At 45.7% G+C, this 22,943-nt stretch overlaps 1 protein-coding gene across 1 annotated transcript in view; it reads right to left on the bottom strand.

Annotated features, from left to right (window-relative positions):
• LOC121627241 (gamma-aminobutyric acid receptor subunit gamma-3-like) overlaps positions 1-22,560 on the bottom strand; it is a 72,253-nt gene extending 49,693 nt beyond the window's left edge. The window contains exons 1-2 of the mRNA XM_041966034.1: positions 22,505-22,560; positions 21,968-22,119 (exon numbers count right to left, since the gene is read on the bottom strand). Of these exons, the coding sequence (XP_041821968.1) occupies positions 21,968-22,119; positions 22,505-22,560 (208 nt within the window). The remainder of the gene's footprint in view (positions 1-21,967; positions 22,120-22,504) is intronic.
• Positions 22,561-22,943: the final 383 nt, after the last annotated feature.

Here is a 22,943-nt window from a genome sequence, read left to right as displayed (position 1 = left end):
ACGAGATATCAGCACGACCTCCATGTAGCACACAATTCTATTCAGCTTGACGTGTTTATGCGCCTTCCTTTCTTTGAAGAAAAGGTACCTCTGAGCAGTGTGTTTAACTCCTGACCCGGCTCAGTCCAGCTGCCCGCTATCCAACAAGAAGAATCTTTTGTCTTACAGAGCAGCTTCCAGGTATGAACGTCTGTGCCACAATGAATATAAAGCAGGCTGATGCTGAGACAGAACAAATACTCTCAAGCAAATCTTCCCAGCACAAGTACAGGTTGATCAAAGATGAAAAGAGAAAAAACAACTCGCTGCTGTTACTGAAGGAAGCGACTTGAATGAATCTATTGGTTCTTTACATACGGCATGTCCTATCAAACATCTGGCACTTTGCATTCATTCATGTTAGTTAAGACAAGAGCTACTTCATTAATCCATGACCCATGTTGCATTCATTCCCATTATTCTTTATGGTTCACTGAAACTGAAGACTTATTAAACTGTCAGCATCTTCACAGTCATGTAACTCCGTGTGCTGTGATGTGTGTGAATGGCAGAAATGAAGTATGCGCGGGTGTACTTATGTGTGCACATCTGCGTGTGGTGTCCCCGGGGACCTGCTGTGCTGGGCTACTGATGCAAACGGTTTTGGTTAGCGGAGGCCTGCTGGGAGGCGTTGATTCAATTCCAACAGCATGTTCTGCTCCACCAACTGGACAATGAGGGACAACAATGCAGATGCACTTCTGAAATTAGTCCTTTGTCCACAATTCATGCTTGTGCCATGGCTGCAGATGTCTTATCTTTGATCGATAGGTTGAAATCTGTATTCATTCAAAAATGCAGCCACCAGTTTCAACAGTACTGATAGCATGCTGATAGCATGAGGCGACAATACTTTTAAATGTTGCCTATTGCCATGAGAGATGTACTTCCCCCACATGTTAGCCACGTTAGCATCATGTGAAATGACTGAAATATCTCAAAAACTATTGCATGATTGCCATAGGATTTGGTCCAGACATTCACAATCACCAGAGGATGCATAACATTTGACCACCAACGGGTCAAAATTTGAACTTATCTCGACATGGGCGCACATTTTGCACAGGCATTCATGTTCTCCAAAGGATGAATCCTCATGACTTTGATGAACCTCCAGCATCACCACGAGGCTGTTTTTCAGCTCAACTATTGGATAGATTGCCATGAAATGCAGCACAGACATCCATTCCCCCCTTAGGATGAGCTGTAATGACGTGTAAAAACTCTACCTCTTGGGCCACGATCAGGTCAAAGTTTTAATTTGGCTCATGACCGACAACTAATGACACTCCCATCAGTGTCAGGAAGTGATTGTACTTGGTATAATTAATTCTTAGTCATTGTCACTGTTCCGGGGGAGAGCATAGACAGCCATGTGCCTACACACAGTCCCTTCTTTGCACATGCCATGGATGTTGGATCGCTAGTACCAACCTCTAATTAATCAGTGGGAGTCAATAGTGCAGCAACGAGGTGTGCACACACTGCTGGCTCATTTGAGGCATCCTGGTCATTGCATCGCATCTGGAACCTTCTTTTGAGTACTGCCTGGGACTGTTACTGGGCATCACGCCCAAGTTCATGCTCAGAATCAAATCTTTATTGTCCATTTGGGGAAATCTGGCATCGAATTTGAACAGGACAATACGTAATCACAATGCACTGATTATAGAGAAATACATAGGATGTGTTCATTGTTATTATTCAGGGTAACCAGGGACTGGGAAACCCCAGGACACACTGGCAAGTCTCTCAGCACCAGACAGCGGTAAACAAAACCTTCTTTGGATTATGCAGCAGAAACACCTGGAGGACACACAGGTGACAGTGGGAACCGCTGTCCCCCCCTGTGAGACCCATTTACAGTGAACATGGAGAAAATTGGAAAAACCACAGAAGTGGAGGCATGGAGTGGAAAGCTCATCTGTTACAGCTTAGCAGGTCTGCAGCATTTGGAAAGTGGGACAACCTGAAGGGAGTTGTCCTTAATTTACACCACAGTGCCTCATCAAGGTAGACGATGACACCGATCTCCATAAAATATGTTTTACACAGACATGAGTCAGCTTGGTCTGCGGAGTAACAGTTTCAGGAGGAAGACAGGAGGAAATAACCACAGTCCGGTGTCTCCAGCCTCCCTTCAATCTGTTGTTTTCCCCCCTCTGGAAGTGAGCGCGAGTGTTCGTGCAAACACAACCATCGCAAAAGCTGAGCCGACCTGACACATGTCCAAATAACGCATGGCAGGTTCACGTGGGATGGTGCATAGGTAATGATGACACGGCTGTAAAAGAGAATATTCAGGACGCATCTCCTGTTTATTCCCTTTCATATGTCTGTTTGAGGGATTTTGCTCTCTCTCACCTCTCATGGAGAAAAATCAAGTTGTAAAGAAAGCTACCTCTAATCAACATGGGAAGCAACTAAAACACCTACCTACCTATCCACCCATCTATCAACCCAATTTTCTCCTTCTGATGGAGAAACCATGATCCACAGAGGCCAGATGAATCCCCATCCTCCTCTTCATGTTGCTCATCCTCCTCCTCCTCCTCCTCGTCTTGCTTTTCAGAAAAGCATGACAGGCCCCATCTGTATTACCACATTACCCTGTGGGCCTCGATTAAAGAGAAAGGGCTTTTATGCCTGCTTGGCCTTGCTGGCATGACAAATGCATTACGCATTGTCCGCCCCGGCAAACAGGCGCACACACATGTACACAGACGCACGTATCCCAGCTGACCGTTCAACTCCCATATGTTCAGCATCCAAGGAGCCCCGTGCTGGGAGAACTGCAGGCCTCGGCGGGCTGTCAGATGCCGTCCCCAGGGCGAGCCTCGCATCTTCAGTCTCACTTTCAGAATAAATGTGCTGTAAAATAATTCATCGCATCCCGTTAACTAAAAGTTATCTGCGGTACTGTAGGCCTTTGAGCTGTTTACCTCAAGTGGCTCCATCCGAAAAACAGTGTTTGACAAAAGCACAGTGCACAGAAATGTGCTCTGATCAATGAGACAGCTAAGAGTGCAGAGCCATGATTGGACTACAACTCAATTTCTTACTCTCTTTTTTCATAGCTGTTATCTGTAATTGAAAAATACTCACATTCATTCATTCATATTTGGTGAATTAACAGCAGAATTCGTGCAGTGCTGTTAAGCGCTTTACACTTTTTTAGACTTCAAATAATCTAAGTACTTTATTTTCTTAACAAACTCGTTTAAATGGATAAGGAGGCTAAAAGGAACACGTTCTGTTTGCAGATACTGTGTTCGTGCCTCACTTTCCCTCAAGATTGTTCAGTGCCTGCAGTTTTTTCAGGAATTATGCAGCATCCAAGACAACGATCAGCCTAAAAAGCATAAAATGAAGGCATCGTGACCTTTCTATCTGTTACACAGCTTGCTAGCCAGATTGAAAAGTATTTATGAGCTTCACCACTTCACTTGTTACTGCTCTCCATAGTTTGTACGGCAGTACTGTTAAAGAATATGCCACATAAACTAACTTCATTTTTTACTCAGAAGATATATTTCTGCACATGTTGAAGCAGGCAGGCTCTCTAGAAAGTGTCAGTCCAGAAAGCTTGTCAGATCACTTTGTTTCCTTTAAATAGTTCATTTGGTGTATTCCAGTGGAACAAATACAGTCTGCACAGCTCTGCTCGGCTATCCTTTTAAGTCACAGTTGTGGGTCACATAGTCCAAGTCACTTATGGATCCACAAGAGTGTAGTCTGCACACAGTGTAATCCATCACTCCATACCCTGCTGCACTGGAGCAGCCCATGTCATCCGCAGTAATCACACATCATGTGATGCATGACCTCTCCGCTCCCTTGTTAGTATCAGTAAAAGCCCCGCAGCTCGCGTTGCCTTTGGTTTGGTTTTGCATGGAAAAAGCTGTCGCTGCCGCCGCTGCAGTCTGCCGGTAGGGAGCATACAGTCTCTGCTGCTGTGGTTTTATGGAACTGGAAGGATGCAAGCCTGTGAGTGGATGGTTGCATGGTTGCACAGTTCTTCACATGTAAAAACACTTTTGTTGGGGTTTTACGTTATATATGAGACTATTTCCTGGCTGAGTTCAGTGACTTCCTGGGCTCTCGACTGGTTGTCTGGCAACCTTTTGGTGACAACAACTCCAAGAGGTGAGCTGTTTGCCCCTGTTGCTAACCTATATGCTTAAGTACGCTAAGTGTCTCCTCGTGGTAGCTTCATATTTAGTGTACAAACATGAGAGTGACTTATCGTCTAACCCTCAAGAAACAGTGTCACATTTCCAAAAATGCTGAACTGTTCTGAACTGTTTCGTGCTGGGCTGAGACGGCTGGCATGAGACAAATGTGTTGCACCAACCGTTCGGAGTCTCAAGTACTGCAACATGGACATGATCCCCCACTGGTTTCCCATCAGTCATCACTGTCAGTTGTGTGTGACTGGGCTATGCTGCATGCAGCTCTGCCAGGGATGCAACCAAGAGCTGGCGGTCCACCCACCATGTCAATCGATAGTGGCTGCTGCAGGCCTGTAGCCCTCGGTTAGTGTTGTGATTTATACCCACGTTCATCTGAACAGAACTGTAAATACAAGCTGGGCACCAGGAATATTTGTGTTAACCCCGTGGTGTCAGCCCCCTAGTGGCGATCAGAAGTAGGCCATGCAGCCTCTTCTTTGTGTGCTCCCCTTTGGCACTGCAGACTGATTGAAGCGCGTCAACACAAGTGCAAACTTGATGCCGGCTTTCTTCTCTCCTCAAAGTCTGAGCGATAACAAAATGCAGCAGTGATGAGATGAGCCCAATAAATGACCTTAACATTGTTGATTTGGGCATTCAAGTTAAACAAAGCAATATTTCCAAATAGCACCTGAATTTAAATGCATTTCTTCTCTTATGAAAGTGGCGTTACAGACGGGGTAATCAGCACGCAGGACCAAAGCCGAGTTATAATTGCACAGTGGCAGCTAATCTTTGTGTATGTGACGGCGCGGGCTCCAAACCCCTCTCTGCTGTCTTTCCCAGCAGTTCTCAGCCTGCATGGCACTGCACCACACACTGGCAGAACAACAAATTTCCAAGGCACACACACACACACACACACACAAAATGTTTATTAGTGAAAAATGTCAAAACTGTTGAGGAGCGCCAGAAAACACAAACAGCCAAAGGACTTGACTGATTTCCATGAGAGGCTCTCCAAGCAAAGTTCCGATAAAAACTGATCTGATTTATTTCCTTCACTTTGGAGCGAAATGTTAGGGCACACCTCAGCTCGCTAAGATTTCCTCCCACTCTTTGGAAGCCACGTGACAATTAAAACAAGGGTTTTTTGCATCACCGAGATTATAATTCAATTATATACCCCAGTGATGTCGTGCTGAAGGTGTTTGAAATGTTCGGCCCCCCTCGTGTGTGGAAACAGGAAGGATAAAATTGAAACACCTTTTACTCCTGCATGAACTCTCATACCTCTCCAGTCACGCAAGCAAGGTGTCGGGCTTCAGCACGAGATCACGAGGTGGAATTAATGAATCTCGCTTTTGTTTTTAGCCTTCGCTTTTCCTTTTTGGCGCGGCTGCATCGTGTAAAGTGATGTTGCTTTGGCGCCTGTTCACGGCGTTCAGATTCCAATCACCTGGATTGCTTTCACGCTGGAGGAAAAGGCTGATGATTATGGGCCAAGACTTTTTTGGGGGGATTTCTAAACTTTGATGACCGAACACAACATAACACTTGCTCAAGAAAACATTATTATTACCAGTGAAACAGAAAAAAATGCAAATATAAATAGCAATCACTTTCTCCTCTTTTCGTCTCTCTTTTTCGTCTTATGACACTTTGCCGGACAAAAAAAAGAGTTCTGTAGTTTATCCCACTGGGTTTAACTCAACCAACGAAACTGTTTCTGCTTCCAAGAAATATTTAAATAACTCAGCCTGCACGCTGCATGTGGGAAGCTGCCGGGCTCTCCCGAGCAGGAAGAAGCAAAGGGTAAAAATTATGCACAAACGCTATTTGACCCACATCTGCAGGTTTCAGCGGCGACCCACGCCGAGGACAAGCCGCGACGGGCCATCTTTGCCGCTGAGAGGGACGTTAGCCGGCGTTGCCCCGGCTGCCGGGAAACCGCGGTCCGTCACGCGCGGGTGATGTTTACTGCTGAACTCTCCCGCCCCGAAAAGTGGCGCCGTTTGACAGCCTTGCCTCCGGCAGATCCGGGACCAGCGGCAGGAGCAGAGCAGCTAATTATAACTGTTATGAAGTTGTCTCAGGTGATGTATGTTTTCAAAAAAAAACAAAAAAAAAAACAACACATGGGCTGTGACCGCTGCTTAATTTGATTAATTTGATGCTGCACAGCAAAGAGAAACCGGGGGACGTCTTGTTTCGTAGTCTGTGCCTAAACCTGCGCACAAGTTATTGATTTAAAACCACATGAACTGTTTGATTCAGTTCTAATCACTTTTATAAATCAAGTGCACAATCCAATTCAGAATGAGATAATTTCAAAAAGAAACCCATCGGTGCTTTAAGTTTTCCCACTTCTGTTTTTGTCAGGTGTGCTCGCTCGCTTTCTTTCCCGGAGTCGTGTGAGATGATCGACACCGCTCTCTTGTCTGGGCTGAATATGAAGCTAGAGCCAGCAGCTGGTTAGCTTAGCTTAGCATCAAGTCAGCTAACAGAGCCGGTGGCTCAGTAATTGTGAATTTTGCTCAGAAAGCTGAAGTTAGCAACATTCCCTGTATCACATGGCTGCCTAGGAGGAAGAGGGTCAATTCAGGATGGCTTTTAAATCCTTTCAAATCCCACAATTCTCTGTCAATCTGTTGTTTGAGTGACCCCGGCTGACTTGTGTTGTCATTCAGGTCCATCGCTGTCCTCTGATTGCAGATTTCCCTGATCTTGTCACCTGACTCTCACCAAGAAAGCAATAATAAGCAATAAGTGATTTTTTTTATGAACGTGGTCAAATATTCACTCTGTTTTAGGTTTCCTGAGGAAAATGTCTGGCCCTTGGCTTTGATTCTCAGCAGGTAGCCTTCAGTGGGTTTTCAAAGCTCGTCCCCTGACATGAAACGCTGGTGTTGAGAACCAAACCAAAGAACCTGTGGCTGCACTGAGCAGCTAGCTGTGTGTCCGCCTACTTGAATGAATTTAAAGCAGGTTATTGCTGACGCGCGTCGGCTCAGCAGATCTCCCCTCCGCACACAAATATTATTTAAACTAGAAACCGGGTGACCCCGCTGAGTGTGTTTTATTAGGCCGATCCAGCATCCAGAAGCACGAGTCCAGCTCGTTTCATTGGAAAGATAAAAGATGACATCAGGTGTGCCGAGGATTTGGCAAAAACTCATAAATTCTCTTCGTGAGCGCATAAAAAAAAAGTCATGTAAGTCTTAATGAAAAGACTTTCCCATCAGACAGATATTGACCGTCTGCGTAGGTGTGTATACAGTGCTTGTGTGTGTGTGTGTGGTTTGTGCATGTAGGTGTGTGGGGGACTGAGCGAGTACATACTGTACTGTACCAGATTGTATTCAGCTCTCTGAATCCAATATAATAGATCTGGGAGGGGAAGGTGTTTCTCTTTCCTCTGAGGTTTGATGAGAACCAGGCGAAGGGAAAGGTCTCACTGCTTATGAATCGCCACCAGGCAATCACTGAGCGATAATTCAGCAAAAACAGGAGGGGGGCTGGGGCTGCTTGTTATAAAACACGCACGTTAATGCACGCAACGAGGAGGGCATTTTAGAAAACAGCTCCCCGTTCAATTTCTGTTAATACTTAAAGAATAATGAACTAATCATAACAAGCTCTCTTTCCGTGGTAAATGAGCAGCATATCATCCATTTATTGTATCAATTACTTTTTAATTGACTGAATTGAAAGTGAATGTGACCCGCAAGCTACAGCACGGACATTAAAATCGACTTCAAGACTTTGTTTCACGAAAATTACGGCGCAAATGGATGCAAATGTAAAGCGTTTTGGCTCGGCTTAGGCTAATCCCAGGGTGCTGTGTAAACAATCACGCCGAGTGTGTTCATAATATTGCTAATAGGCGATGATAGAGGTTAATGCTATAATCTCTTTGATGGGGGAAGAGACAGGATATTAGGTGCCTTATTCGCACACACCCAGTCACAATCTCAGACTGACACTCGGCGAAGGAGTCAAGTCCTTGGTGACTTGCAACTTTTCCCACAATCACTTTAACCGAGGACGTAAAACTCAGACACCCCCATCACAGCTGGAGATTCTGGAGATTTAATTAGACTTTGTGTCCATCGGGTAAACAATGAATTATGCATTATTTTTGCTCCCCCGGTGCAATGACGCCAATGGAAACTGCTTGATGCCAAACGCGCTACTGTGGAGGACGAGATCGTAGCAGTTTCAGATTTTCAGAAAAAATGCCACATCTGCCCCCTGTGAAGTTAGGTGTCCCCTGAGTGGAAAATCATGAAGGTGATGCCCCTCGTTGTCTTCCATAAGCTCGAATCTTACGGAAGACTTAAAATGCCTAATTAAAAAAACTTTTGAATAAAGTGAAATTTCACGTTCAGACGGCTTCCTGTGGGGTTGCCCGGACATTTCGTAACATTTGTTATCGACTGTCTGCAGTTTTGAGACTTAGACAATGTTTTTTTTAATGTGAAAGTCTATCATGGCTGCCATCAGCTCAATCAGAACTGTCAAAGTCAAGTTTATCGTCTTTCGTTTTGGCATTTGGCGCTTGAAAACTAATAAAAGTGTCTTGAATTCAGCGCTGTTTAAGCATGAAACACGTTTTTAACATGTTGTTCTCACTGAGATGATATTTGCGTTTTTTTTTTTTTTAATCGCGTAACACTAGATCCAAGCTCGTACGCCTAACACCTACGCCACACCTTCCAGCCAATCACAATCCAGAATTGCCAGTGGCCGCAGTATAATGAATTGTAACGCGCATTGTCACTTTGTTTTCTGTGCTGTGATTTAACTTTAATGAGGCATGGAAAAAAGACCAAAAGTTAGATAATTTCCTTCTAACGTGCTTTTCTTTTAATAATGACACAGTGAGCGCGTACGTGAAAGGAAATAACAAAAAACATGTTGTGGATTTCACCGCATTTCTTTGTTTGATTTGTTTTTGTTCAGGCATTTTAAATCTTCCATAAAATCTAGTGCAATCAGAAAAAAGTATTGTGGCCAGAGAAGCATGAAGCACACACACAAATGGCTCTATCAATATGGTCTCTGATTTGTTCTCCACAGCAGCTCCACTTAATGTCTATCCACCCCACCTCCACCTCCACCAATCCCTGGCTAACCGCCTCTGCCTTGGCTGGAGTGGCGCGAACATGGGAGACACAGATGGAAATCGATTAAATGGTTAGAGCTCACAGGGATGGGAAATGTGTCAGCCATGATCCAGACCCAGCTTGGTCCTATTACCACCTAATGCACTTCACTCTGGCATCAGACCGGCTTTAAAGCCCTACACGATTGCTCTGCCATTCCTTTGTGGTTTCTCATTAACTCGGGAACGCTGAAGGAATGAAAGCCCCGCAAACTCTCTTTCGAGATTAATTAGCATTGCAAGGGACGCTAAATTCCTGGTCAAGGCCTGGTGTTCGCCTCCTCAGACGCTGTGTGGTGTTAGAAAGTGGCACAGGAAGTTGCATTTATCTGCAAATCTCTCCGCCGGCATGCTTCTGTGCACTTGGCAGGTAGCTGCGTATTTGTAAGCACAGAGAAGTTTGAGAAAATGTCCTCGTTAACGTGCTAATATGCAGGAAGGGTTTCCAAAATATAATGAGATCATCTCATCTGGAAGCACAAGCTACGGTGATCACAATGCCTGTCAACACACAGGCAGACATCACCATGGCGACGTGATATCCCACATGCAATGCAGCACGCTGGCAGATGACAGCACATGACATGATACAGCTATCAACATGAAAAAATGCATCAGCCATTTAAACTTGCAGCTCGCCTGAAAACACGAGGCTCACTCATTGGTCGAGACGGGTGGCGTTCCAAAGCATCTGATTGGCTGAGAAGCGGATTTGGCTGGAAGGAAAGTTGTTCAGTTGCGAATCCGGGCCAGCATCAGGGCACTTGGTGAAATAGTCATGGGATTTGATTGATCACATTTGTGTACTACTGGAATGTTTAATTTTTTCGAGACACTCAACCTAACGAGGATGAAGAGCAAGGAGGTCCACCTGGAGACCCTCTTTAAGTTGTTCTTTTAACCCAAATCATAATATTTTTCCAAATCTAAGTAATTTTGGTGCCTAAACTGTGTGAACATCACCACATATCTTTCTGTGGACACCGCTTTTAGACTCTATTGAGTGAGACTGTGTTGTAATTGCAGTTTGTACAGCATTTTATTTTATTTTTTTCCTGCTTTTTACAGCCCAAGAGGAGCTGGCAGGAGGTTGACAGAATGAAGCAAAAAAAAAAAAAAAAAACTCCGCTGACACTGGACCAGCTCCCACCCTGCTGATCAGCTGTCCAGACCCGGCTGCACCCTTCAGGGGTCGCGCTCGATTTTCTCCTGAATTAGAAGAGGAGGTGGCAGGGAAGAAACCAGCGGGAGAGCATCATTTCAGAACTTCTTTTTTTTTTTTTCTTCAAGAGAAAATCTTGCGATGCAACGTTTGGTCACGCTGCCCCTCTACTAAGTGGAAAGAAATACTTCACCGTTGGAAATGTTGCACGCTTTTGGAAATACTAACAACCTAAAAGTTAGTGAGAAATGTTGTGAAACTTGTTTTTCATGCAAACCGGAGTGCAAAACTCTCAGCGCAAGCCTCTCCAACACACACACACACATGCAGGACGGGAGAGACATTTGCATCATAGAGCTCGTAAAAGGTTACTCAATCCTCCAGCTTGTGTGTGTGTGTGTGCGCGCGCGTCCGCAAATGTGTGTCCATTAAAGTCTGGTGTGTCCACATGTGCACCTCCCTCCCGCAGGTGATTGTCAGCTCGGCTAACCGGGCTGGCCGAGACGTGAGGAGAGGCCTTCGCCAGCGTCTAAACTCCTCCTCATCTAATGAAATGTCACCGGACTTGAAATATTGAGGAGGCTGAGCCGAGCATTGTCCTTTCAGCTGGCGAGGCGTCACCGCTGCGCCAAATGTCAGCCCTGTGAGGATCACCAGGAAGAGGCCTGCCAGGACTGAGTCAGCCTCAAAGCCACCAAGCCAGAGGTGGCTACGGCGATTTTACTCAAAGAGAAGGCACCGGGTTCAGTTCCAACCTGGGGCCCTTTGCTGAATGTCTTTTCCTGCCTCTTGACAGCTGGTATGGGACACCAACACCAGGGTCTCCTGTGTTTGTTTGTCCCATCCATCCATCCTCCACATGTAGACCTTTTTGCTCTTTATACTACGTTGCCTGACTTCCTCCTTTTCTCCCGTCGTAATTACTTTGGCCACTAGAGGTCGCCGCCTTGCAATAACTGTAAAATACAGGTCGTAATAACCTTCTTGCAAGGTCAATCTGTATGCCGTTTTTCTGGTGAGGACGGACTCAAATTAGTTTTAATCATCTTTTAGTCTCTAACATGGATCAAACTCCAAAAATACTGGTCCCTAATTTCCCATAATGCACCTCAATAACAGCTTTCATTCGACGCCCCCTGCCTCCTGAATGCCAACATCTTAAAAAAAAATTTCTGATTTTCTTCTAAATTCAATGTATCAAGCATTATCGAGATAACCCTGATGACATCATCAGGGATGACGTCATCAGGGTTATCTGGTGACAAAAAAAAAGCACAGTGGGTTGGAAAGGAAGCGGGAGCTCGCATGTTCTCAGGACGCTGCATGCGCGTCTGTTCATTAACAAAGGGCGACTCAATGCAAAACACCCACCTGCGTTTGTGATGGAGCTGATCACCTTTTCAGGCACTCATCCATCTTTAAATCCGACGATCAAAGAAAGATCAAAGTAGCATCAACTGTTGAGTTACTTGAGGATACGAGAACATTATCTCATGTGAAAACTACATCATCCTTTCCAGCCATAGTCACAAAAAAGTCCATTGAGGAGTTTGTCAAGTGCAAACAAGACTAATGGGATGTCATATCGACCCACAGTCTGGAGGAGCACCGCTAACAAAAGCTGAGAAGCCTCTGACACATGCTTCATATGACAGGTTTTGATTATTTCTGAACCAAGCTTCAGCACGTGGCCTTCACCCACGTGTTTCCCAGAAGGAAAGCACAACACCACGTCAGGGTGCCAGAACCTCAAAAAACCCTTCCTCAGTCATAAGAAAGGTGTATCATATAAGTGTAACAGAGTGTTCACTGAAAGATATGATGGTAGTGGTAGTGATGGGGTCAATCCTGGACTGACAGCGGGTGATATTAACTTCCTTAAGGGGAAGAACGAGGCCACCTAGGTTTATAATCTCAGCAATTTGCAGCTGAGAGGGATGAGTGAGGATTTTCGCCCTATAGTTCTTTAATAAAAGAGAGCTTTATAGGGGGTTTTCATACTTATTTCCAGAAACTCTCCTCATGTGTGTGCCTCTACTCTGTGTTTCTGCTGTATGGAACATTTTGTCCTACATCCCCACTCGTGCAAGGCTGAACTTGGGCTAAGTTGTCACAGTAACGGTGATAACCTGCAGATGTTTCATAGGTGCAATATCTACCATGGTCACCATCTTTATTTGGCATGCCGACGCATACCTGATCATTTTTTGGATAAGAAGTGAAGAGAATAGCTTAGAAAATTGGATGCACATGACGTGCCACAGAAACATTTCATACATTTTTTCTACAGTGTGTGTATAAATACCTTTACTTTAACACAGAAGTTGTGCATGTGCTGCAGCAACAAGAGTACTTCAGATGAAAATGGATAACACTTAGCTCTCCATGTATTGTGCTGTTTGCACTTCTGGGAATTCAGCTATAGAAAGAACTCAATTAGTTGTCAAGCTTCACTGTAGAGCCTCCATACCACACGGATGCCACTGTGCTCGGTGAGTGGAATGCGTCGAAGCTTCACATCTCCTCCGTAACCACGGAGAAAGCCCTGATAGCTTAGCTTTGTACGTCCATCTGTGCTAACATGCCAATATTAGCACTAAAGTGCCATTTGGCACAAGAGTACGCTTTAGCAGGCCGAAAGAAGAGTCGCTGTCTGCCCATCAGGACAAATTAGCAGTGAACAAAGAGCAGGTCTGAGGCTGATGAGGATGTTTGTAGTTTTGCAGGTATTTGGTCATAAACCAAAGTATTGGACAATTAAAATGTTGCCCTGATGATGGCACTAGAGGAAAGGTCAAGAGATCACCAAAGTTATTTGGATCCATCTTCCTGGGACCACGAATGTCTGCACTGAATCTCATGTGAATTCATCCGGCAGCTGCCAAAGCATTTTAGTCTCGACTAAAGTGGAGGACGAATCAACAGACAGAAACATGCAGACTCTTGTGCCGCCAAGTCCTTCTTCACATTTAGTTCTGTTTTTTTTACTTGGACGCCTCCTCGACTGGCAAAGACGCGTCAGCACGCTCCGTCTATCCGTTCTCAGCTCCAAAGTGCCCCTTTGATCCCAGACACAGTCACACAATCTTCCATCCACTCCAATTCATTTTCAGCTCAAGCTTCACGCCGGTGTGAAATCACAGCGTTTGAGTGCAGGACAAACACGTCCCTGTTATTTCTGGCGCTGGGATACAAAAAAAAAAAATCCAAACTGAGTCGGAACTTTCTCAGCAAACAACGTTAAGATTCCTCAAATCTGATTTCCACTGGTTTTATGCTTTAATAAAACAAAGGATTCATCTAAATCTTTTATCAAACAAGGGGGAAATGTAGGGCTGCTGACGTATATTGTTCGAGGATATGAGTCGGATTCAGTAAGACCGAATGTTGCCGTGCCCGCAGCCCATCCTCTGCTCTTGTGCTTCGCCCTGGAGTGATTGAATCTGACATGACTTCTGAATTGGATCTATGAGATTTTAATATGGGATGCAAAGTGGGTCAAACTCTCACTTGGACTCCAAAAAGCCTCAAATCTGGGCCGCAAATACCAGACATGAATTATGTAGCAGCGCGCAGTAATTGATAGTAAGCAGGGGGAGGTTTAAAGGGGAAATAAAGGGAGGGTCATGAAGAAATGGGGGAAGAGAGGGAGGAGCGCAAAAGAGAGAAACAGATGGGGGTGTGTGTGTGTGTGTGGGGGGGGGGGGGTGAACGAGACAAGAAACGGCTGCAAACCACTGATGTCTGAGTAGCTTTGGTTTCCATTTCTGACACACACCTGGCTTTTATCTGAATCAAAGTCCTTCTCTTTGGTGACACACGCACACACACACACACACACACACACACATTTAGATCATGCACATCACATTTGTGTGTAAAAGTGTGTACGGCAAGCCAGTGATCGCAAATGATAAAAATACATAAAAGCAATTGAGTAAATATAGATGGATAAAAGTGTTGTACAACTACAAACAGTAGCTGCTTGTCGGTTACAGTAACACACACACACACCCTTGCACCCTCACTGACCTAATGCATCCCCTAGCCCCTTACCACAACCTTAGCCATCACGCCAAAAACCCCTTACCCTAACCCTAAGCTAAGCCTAAATCTAACCTAACCCTTAAACCGCCCATTGAAGTTGTGAGGACTAGCCAAAATGTCCTCAATCTGCTGATTAAAAACGTGTTCCTCCTCACTATGTAGCAAGTACAGACACACACATGCGTTCACACACACCCAATTGACATGCACACACAGCCCTTCCCTTTTCGCCCCCACCCACAGACTTAATTGTGAGCACCAGACATATTCAGGGAGACTCTAATGATGGATATGATTGCAGCGACCTGGTCAGCCAGTGTAGATCGATAGCGCGTTAGCTGTGGACAATCCCAGCCTCGGGTCACCGTCACCTGCTCGGATCACAGCCAACCTGCGACCGGATTAGCCCCCTCGCCATGTCGAAAAGCTGTCAGGTTGACTGTATTTGCATGCAGGCTGACACTGGACCGTGCGCCTAATCAGAGCAAAGAAAAACAGCGGCTTGTTCAGGATTAACTTCTGGAAAGAAAACAGGATTTCTCTTCGTTTAAATCTGATTGGGTCCAGTTATTTCTCCCTGGTGTGTTGCAGTCGTTTCGAAAAAGTCAAGGGATTTAAAATGACAGTTTCTTAAAGTGGTAATAGCTTAATCGGATGTTTTGTCTCCACACTCTGAGCTGCTAAGCAGTAATTTCTCTTGAGATCAGCATTGTGACTTCTCCCTTGTATATATATTTATTTATATTTTATTATTATTATTGCTTCTCAGTCGATGGGGCTAATTTTCTTGTCTTTTCTGCAAAGCCTCTATTGCTGTTTGTATGAATCTGCCAGTTCTTCTTTTGTTTATTGTAAAAACAAGCAGCTGGGAGGCGAGATATGAGGCAAAGATACTGTGACACACCGCTCATGGAGCCAGTTTAGATACTATAAACTCGAGTGCCCCATTGCTGCAATTTATAACAAACGTACTCCTTCTCTAAGTCTATCACACCCAAGGTACACTTATGATAGATGCAGTGCGACTGACACTTTCGATGAATAGAAATAACGGAAACAGATCTGACTTATTATTTCAGAAGAATCGTCACGTTTTTACGTTTTCTGCAGTATCAAAGTAATCCAGTAATAGTTGTCCGTGCATCCATGTGCACTGCAAACAGGAACTGTTAACAGCCAATTCGGCAAACTTTTGATGATGACTGTCTGTTTACATCCAACAAAGCATCATGGGAACTATAGTCCCAAAGAATCATGATGATTGGAGAGAGAAAATCCATTGCTTTTCTCATGTTGCATGGGGGGACACATGGGTGAATTTGTCTGGCATTAGCGACAAGAGTGAATATTCATAGCACAGAAGTGTATTATGGATGTACCTTTGACCTTGGTTTAGAAGATCGTTGCCACTCGTGCATCAGTTTTGCTAAACCTCAAGATATATTACCCCTATTTGTGACCTTGGTTCCATTTTTTAAAAGGCTCTGTATTCTCTTAAATCAGCTGGGCACTGTAGTTTTTCGAAAATGTTACTCAAACGGAAGCAAACACAGCATTTGCTTGGGACTATTTCCAGCAGCGGATGAATACACCTTTGGCACTCTCGTGAGTATTTGCAGCAGCAGGACAGTGCATGCAGGATTGACTCAAAAAAATGTGTTGCGTGTGTGTTCATGGAAATGAAGGAACATGTCACACAGTGCAAGACAGTGGCTGGCTGATGTGTTTTTAATTGTTTTTGGACAACAGTGGAGCTCTGTGGCATAGAGAAAGAAGATGTATCAGGCATTGGACGTGCAGGCATCACTTTTATGCAGTTGTAGGGGTTGTTGTTGGGTAGCCTCATGCCTTTAAAGCTTTCTTGAGATGACTAAATTCTCATGGGCACAAAGACTTGAACCTTTCTTGAATGTACTTCTTAATTTGTTTGTGTATTTTTAGAGTGCGGCTACGACCCATCTTTAATCAAACCCCTTGAATCATCCCTGGCCCCCAAACTTTGAATGTGCATGGCTGCGGTGCCCTCGTGGCACACAAAGCCCTCGACTCCAGCCGCCCGCTTTGTCCTCGATTCCCTGGCGAGCACACACGCAAACACCGACACACTAGCGAATGCTACAGCACACACACGCACGCACGCACGCCTTCGCACAGGATCACACAGATCGCACGCGGTGATCACGCTCTGAATCCAAAAGGAAAGCGACACAATAGGGCCACAAAAGCATCTCATCCTCATCTGAGGCGAACTGCTTCTTATCGGTTAAGGTGAGGCTCAACACTTGTTCTGCTTTGGGGGGGCGCTTTTTCACAAGTGGACCAGTCAAGCACTTTATATGACGATTAGGCTCACTGCTGACCTCACAAGACTGGAAGAGACAGGACGAAGACAAACAGGGAAACGAAGATAATAACCTTGTCACGTCGTGTCTTTGGAGTTCCGCCTCACCGCCGTGGACCCGAACCGCACTTTGGATTGCTTTAAAGATTCCTAAGTGCCGCTGTGAACTAACTATGAAAAATGTGATTGATCAGAGACCTGAAGTTCACAGCTAGATTCACTTTAAAGCAATCAAGCATGGAAATGGAAATTTGGACAGCGTGATGAATACATAACCCTCAGTCATTTGTGGCTGATACAAATCTTTAAAGGTCTCCATTTTTGGAAATGTGCTTACTTGTATTTTGAAAGGAGGCTCAATCTCATGTTTTTATGCTGAATATGAAGCTAGAAGCAGCCGACAGTTAGCTTAGCTTAGCATGCAGACTGGAAGCAGGGAGAAGCCTGGAAGACTCCCTTGCCAGGGATTATAACTGGACTATTCATTTATTTATTTGGGCTAGGCGCAGTCACTTCCTGGAGGCTGTTTTGTCACGACAAGGTTGCCAGGCAACCTGATCGAGTTCAAAACCCCACAAAACCGCAATTTGTCGTCTTCACAGCAGGCGAGCTGTTCCCCCCGCTTCCATTCTCAATGCTAAGCTAAGCTAACCGGCTGTATACAGTGCACAGTGCATACAGGCATTGGAGTGGTATCTGGTGTTTGGTTGCAGAGGTTTTTGCTGCTGCTGTTGTTTATGTCCTTGAATGTTTGCCTCGTAACCAGTGGTACAACCCTACCCCGGCCTCAATTACTCCGGTTGAGCTTACAGAGGTTGATTTTTACCAAAGGAGGGAGCTTCGCTGTGAGATACAAACACGCTTCTGAGCTTCAAATTAATGGCCAATTAATACAGAAATCTCAAATATGCTTAAAACAACAGCGTGCGCTCTGGTTCCACAGCCAGCAGCATATAAACAAGCAGAACTACAGACGAGAAGTTGCTCATATTTAAAAGAGGCAGCCGGAAAAGCATTGTTTGATACTGTGTGTGTGTGTGTGTGTGTGTGTGTGTGTGTGTGTGTGTGTCTAAAGAGGATGACTTTGATTTAGACAAAATTCAGGTGTATCTCGGAAATGAGCCACACTGTTCTGACTTCAGTAGCTGGCTGTCAACGTGAGTGTGCTTGTTTGTGTGTGCGTGTGTGTGTGCGCATTTCAGAGATTCATTGCAGCAGTTCTCAGCTGAACCCCCTCTTTTTTTACGATGGCTTATATGTCCCAGATCTGTCTTTGACTCAGCGTCATCTGTGAGTGTGTTCCCTTGTGTGTGTGTGTGTGTGTGTGTGTGTGTGTGTGTGTGTGTGTGTGTGTGTGTGTATCCATATGTGCCCCCCCACACCCCACCCACACGCGTGCCCGTGCGTTTCCGCCACCGCGCATTATCCTGCAAGGGCATTAACATTTCATGGACGACGGCGAGGTTTGTCAACTGGATCTCATCAAAATTTCATCCTTAATTATGGCAGCAGGGCTGGAGGGAGATCCCCCCTCCGTGAGGTGAGCTACCACACTGAACCGAAAAAAAAAAATAAATCAATTCCCAGCAGGTTAGAGACTGTGAAAGCTGGATGCTCGGTCATTTTAAATAACCGAAGAACACAAATAAACACTCTTAATGATCTGGAGATAAGTGTTCCCATCAGAGTCTTTCCACAAAGTCTTTTGAAACTCCATCTCGAGCGCAACGCCGGCGAGGCTCCCGACTGAAACCATGACGAATGAAAGTCCTTCAGGCTTGGCGGTGGCAACGTGAAGGTGCACAGTGCAGTCTGAGACTGAGTCTTCATAAACCTGAGAATGAGTTCAAACCCGTGAGTCCTGCAGCTGAGAGACAGAGAGCTCTGCTAAACGTGCTGTTTGAAAAGCACACACCTAATTAGAAAAGTGGGATTTGATGATGCCACTGTGTGAGTCTGTGCTATTCAATTTACTGCTCCTCTAGCTTTAATTACTAGTTCCTTTTCAGAATGCTGTTTTACACCAAAAAAAAAAAAACAAAAACATATAAGATTATAAAATACTTGGTAAAAAAAGACGCTTTTGCTTGTAGCCTCTTCCAAAGAAAAAAAAAGGTGAAGAAGAAGAGATATTTCCACTCTGAACGTCTCGCATTGGTTTCATTTAAACAACTGTTGGAGGCCCAAAGAGGCGAAAGGATCCAACATTTCACTCATAAAGTTTTGCAAAAAAGTCCCTTCGGAGGAGGGCTTTAAGCACATTTAGCTGAAACTACTGTACCTCACTTGATTTGGCTTGTTTTGACTGGTTGGACTCATACGTTTAGGATCACATTTCAGACCTTTTCTTCAAAGTTTTACGCACGTGGGCCCATGTCTCCTTCAGCATGCGCTGATGTCCACGTGTACCAGCATGTGCAAAGATTTAGACAAGAACGGGAGAAGAAAAATGCGACCGTGGGCTGCAGGAGACGAAACAACAGCATCTAAAAAGTTAAGAAACTCGCAGTGTTTATTCCGAAATGTAGAGTAGAGCAATTCCCGAATGGCCTCCGCATATCAGATCAGCTATTCCTCTGATTTTGTCAGGAAATGCAAAATCCCAGTCCAGAGAGAAGAAGAAAACGCAGCAAAGCGGATCCTATAGTTCTGCCAAAGGTGGCGCCACATGACGCCACTGAAGCTACCTTCATGCCAAGGCCGTCCAACGTTCAGAGCTTTACTCAAGAGCGCAGATGTCTGCTTTTGTGCATTCTGTCAGATATAGAGCCATAAAATGTACTTCTCACCACCAGCACACTGAAGCTAAGTGATCACCTCTTCACCAGCTTCAGAACTCTTGCATGCTCAGACGGACAGACTGCTTTCGATTCCTCCAAATGACTCCTGAGACGCAGCAGTAACAATATGTGGGACTTTGGTAACGACCGCACACTCAGCTTTCCCAGTCACCGGCTGGATCAAGCTAGTAACGATCTGATTAGCAGCCAGCCTCCCTCTCTGAAAATGACCATTCTCATCAAAGAAGCCTGGAGTTTTGATTGCACCCTAAGTATGGTAGAAATGATGTGGGCGCAATCAGGGAAACTACCACCGCCTCATACGCACAGTATGCCTGCCTTATAATCCCCTGCAGGGGCAAAATACCCATATGTAGCTCAGCCTCCACCCAACACTTCCGACAATTTTCTGAATGTTCAAATTAACTTTTTGCTAAATTTAGATGTAGACTTGCCTTTCGATAACTTGGTAATCAAATGAGGAGATCCATGTAAGGAACTCTTCATTAGTTTGGAGCAAAATATGGAATTAAATCTCTAATAACGAAAAAAATGTTCACATCTGCAGCAAGACGCTCCACCCTTAGATATTTCTCAGTGATCTGATTTTTGTTGACATGTGAGAATGAATAAAAGAAAATAGAAATAAAAACAATATCAACTGTTTTGGAGATGCATGGTTTTCCTTGCACAGCGATGGACAGAAAGCACAGGAAGTCATACAACAATGGCGCTGCTAGCTTGCTCAGAGCTAAACCGACCTGCTAACCGCAATTAGCATTCAGCTCCTTAAAGCTAGCCCTCACCAGCAAAACACTGATGACCCTCCCGCTGTTTACATGAGGCTTGCACGCAAACCGTTTGGTCGATCTCGCAGTCACTCAACATGTTAATCCCCCAGGTCATTGAGAACAAAACAAACTATGACCCTTGCTTGTAATCTCCATTTGTGTGTTGTTGTAGCGACCCAAGCAACACGTGAGCATCACTTTTGGTGGCGCCACACTCACCCCAAGACGAAACAAGGCAGTTCACTGAAGAGCTGCTTGTGATATTCATTAGATATGATGTTGTGCCATAGCAGCTATATTTAATACTCTCCCAACACATCACCCCCAAAACTGTGCTGCTTTATGCTAAACCTGCAACAATCAGTCAATTTATCGATGCTGTCCAGCTTTATGTCTTTATGAGACCTGGAAAACCTCCAAATCTGCCCATTTTACAGAACTGTCTGAAGGAGATTAGTCCCTGAATGCCTCATAGTTTCCGCTTCTGTTATCTCTCCGCTCAGAGCGACCAAGTTCTTTCTGTCCTGACTCCTAAACTGTGGAACTGTCTCCTTCTCCTTCTGGGGGGGTCACATCAGCAAACTCAGCTATATGAATCAACTTTTGCTCATTCATCAGAAGCCAAACGCTCAGTTTCTTCAATGTGAGGAGCAAATCTCGTTAGCTTTTGGATGATTAAAACAAGTCAAGGACAATCATAAAAGACTACCCCCCCCCCCCCCCCCGTTTTCTTTTCTAGATTAGTTGAGAAAATAATCAGCAGAAGGACTGATAATGAAAAGAAGCTTCAGAAAATAAGCTGCAGCTGTAGTTTGTGCATGATTAGACTGTAGATGCTGAAGCCAGACTCAAACACCTTGTATTTTTTCAGTAAACAGTGTTGCTAATGAGCTGCAGCCTGGGGGGGGTCATGATTACAAACTCATGCTGTGCAGCCGCGCGTTGTTCAATCTTACAGAACCCGCTTCTAACTCCCAGTCCACCTCCCAGAGCGTCCAAACGTGTCCGCTTGCATTTTAAGGAACCCTGGATGAACAGGTGCAGCCGTACAAAGCCTTGGTGTGGACCTTTCGCTCTGTGGAAACACCACAGAGCTTCAGTGGCAGTTCTGGAACGAGCTGACACAGGCGCACAAGCCTGGGAAGCAACCCGCCTCATGGTGCAGCACCATGGACAGCCCAAATGCGCGCCAGCACCATGGACAGCTCCAATGCGCGCCGGCACCACGGACAGCTCCAATGCGCGCTGGCACCACGGACAGCTCCAATGCGCGCCGGCACCATGGACAGCTCCAAAGCGCGCCGGCACCATGGACAGCTCCAATTCGCGCCAGCACCATGGACAGCCCAAATGCGCGCCAGCACCATGGACAGCTCCAATGCGCGCCAGCACCTCGGACACCGCCCGCAGCGCCTGCAGCTCCACTAAGTTTTCAGCTTTGAACTCATCAGTCCAGATCCAGCCTTACCTCCGATGTCCGGCCGCAGCGTCTTGTCGTATTCCTTGAGCAAATTGTTCAGTATGAGCGTGGCGTCCTCCTGGTGCGACCGGGGAACCAGCATTTGATTGACAGTGGCGTCGTGGTGATCTCCATAGTCGCCATATTCCTGTGGATCAGAACTGCGGGGTGGGGTGGGGTGGGGAAACAAAGCGGGGAGGGAGGGGGGCGTTAATGTGCTGCGAGCTTCCCTTTAATTAACACCGCTGTTCTGACAAACTTTGTCGCAGCAGGAAAACATGATGTCTGCTGCCATGGATTCTGTATTTGGACACAGCAGTGAATGGTTGCTGTGTGTGTGTGTGTGTGTGAGAGAGAGAGAGAGACAGAGACAGAGAGAGAGAGAGAGTGCGGGGAAAGCCCTCAGACCAAGAAAAAAACACTCCATGAATTATCAGCCAGACTCATTCACACAAAAATGCGCAGTTGCGTCCCCACAATAGTCACATGTGAACTTTTGAGGCGTCAGAGCAGCACCTCACAGCTTGTTGAATCAAAGCTACTCACCGCGCGCCTCGGACGAGCAGAAGTGTGAGGAGGATGACCGCGAACTTGATTGTCATTTTCCCATGCGCGGATCACCCCCTGGCCGCAGGAACTGGTGGACGGAGAGCCCGGCGTGGCGCTGCTGCCGCTGCTGCTGCGTTCAAGTGCCAACACAGTGGGTGTGTGTGTGTGTGAGTGTGTGTGTGACCATCAATCCGCGCTCCGAACTTCCTCATCCGCCCACACACTTTCTCCTGCGTGTCATCCGCGACCACACAGCGGTCTCCCCCCCTCCCCTCCCCTCCCCTCCCGCCTCGGTCCTCCGAGCTCCTCGCAGGGGTTCCTCCGGGACGCACCCCGACGATCAATCAGTGTGATCAGTCCAGAGGAGGGGAGTCGACCTGATCCAGCGGCGCCCTCCTCCCTCTCTAACGCCTGTGTGGGCAACAGAGTGGCTGGG

Source organism: Chelmon rostratus, chromosome 24, assembly GCF_017976325.1.
Source record: "Chelmon rostratus isolate fCheRos1 chromosome 24, fCheRos1.pri, whole genome shotgun sequence".
NCBI lineage: Eukaryota > Metazoa > Chordata > Actinopteri > Chaetodontiformes > Chaetodontidae > Chelmon > Chelmon rostratus.
This window is presented reverse-complemented; position numbering and strand designations above follow the sequence as displayed.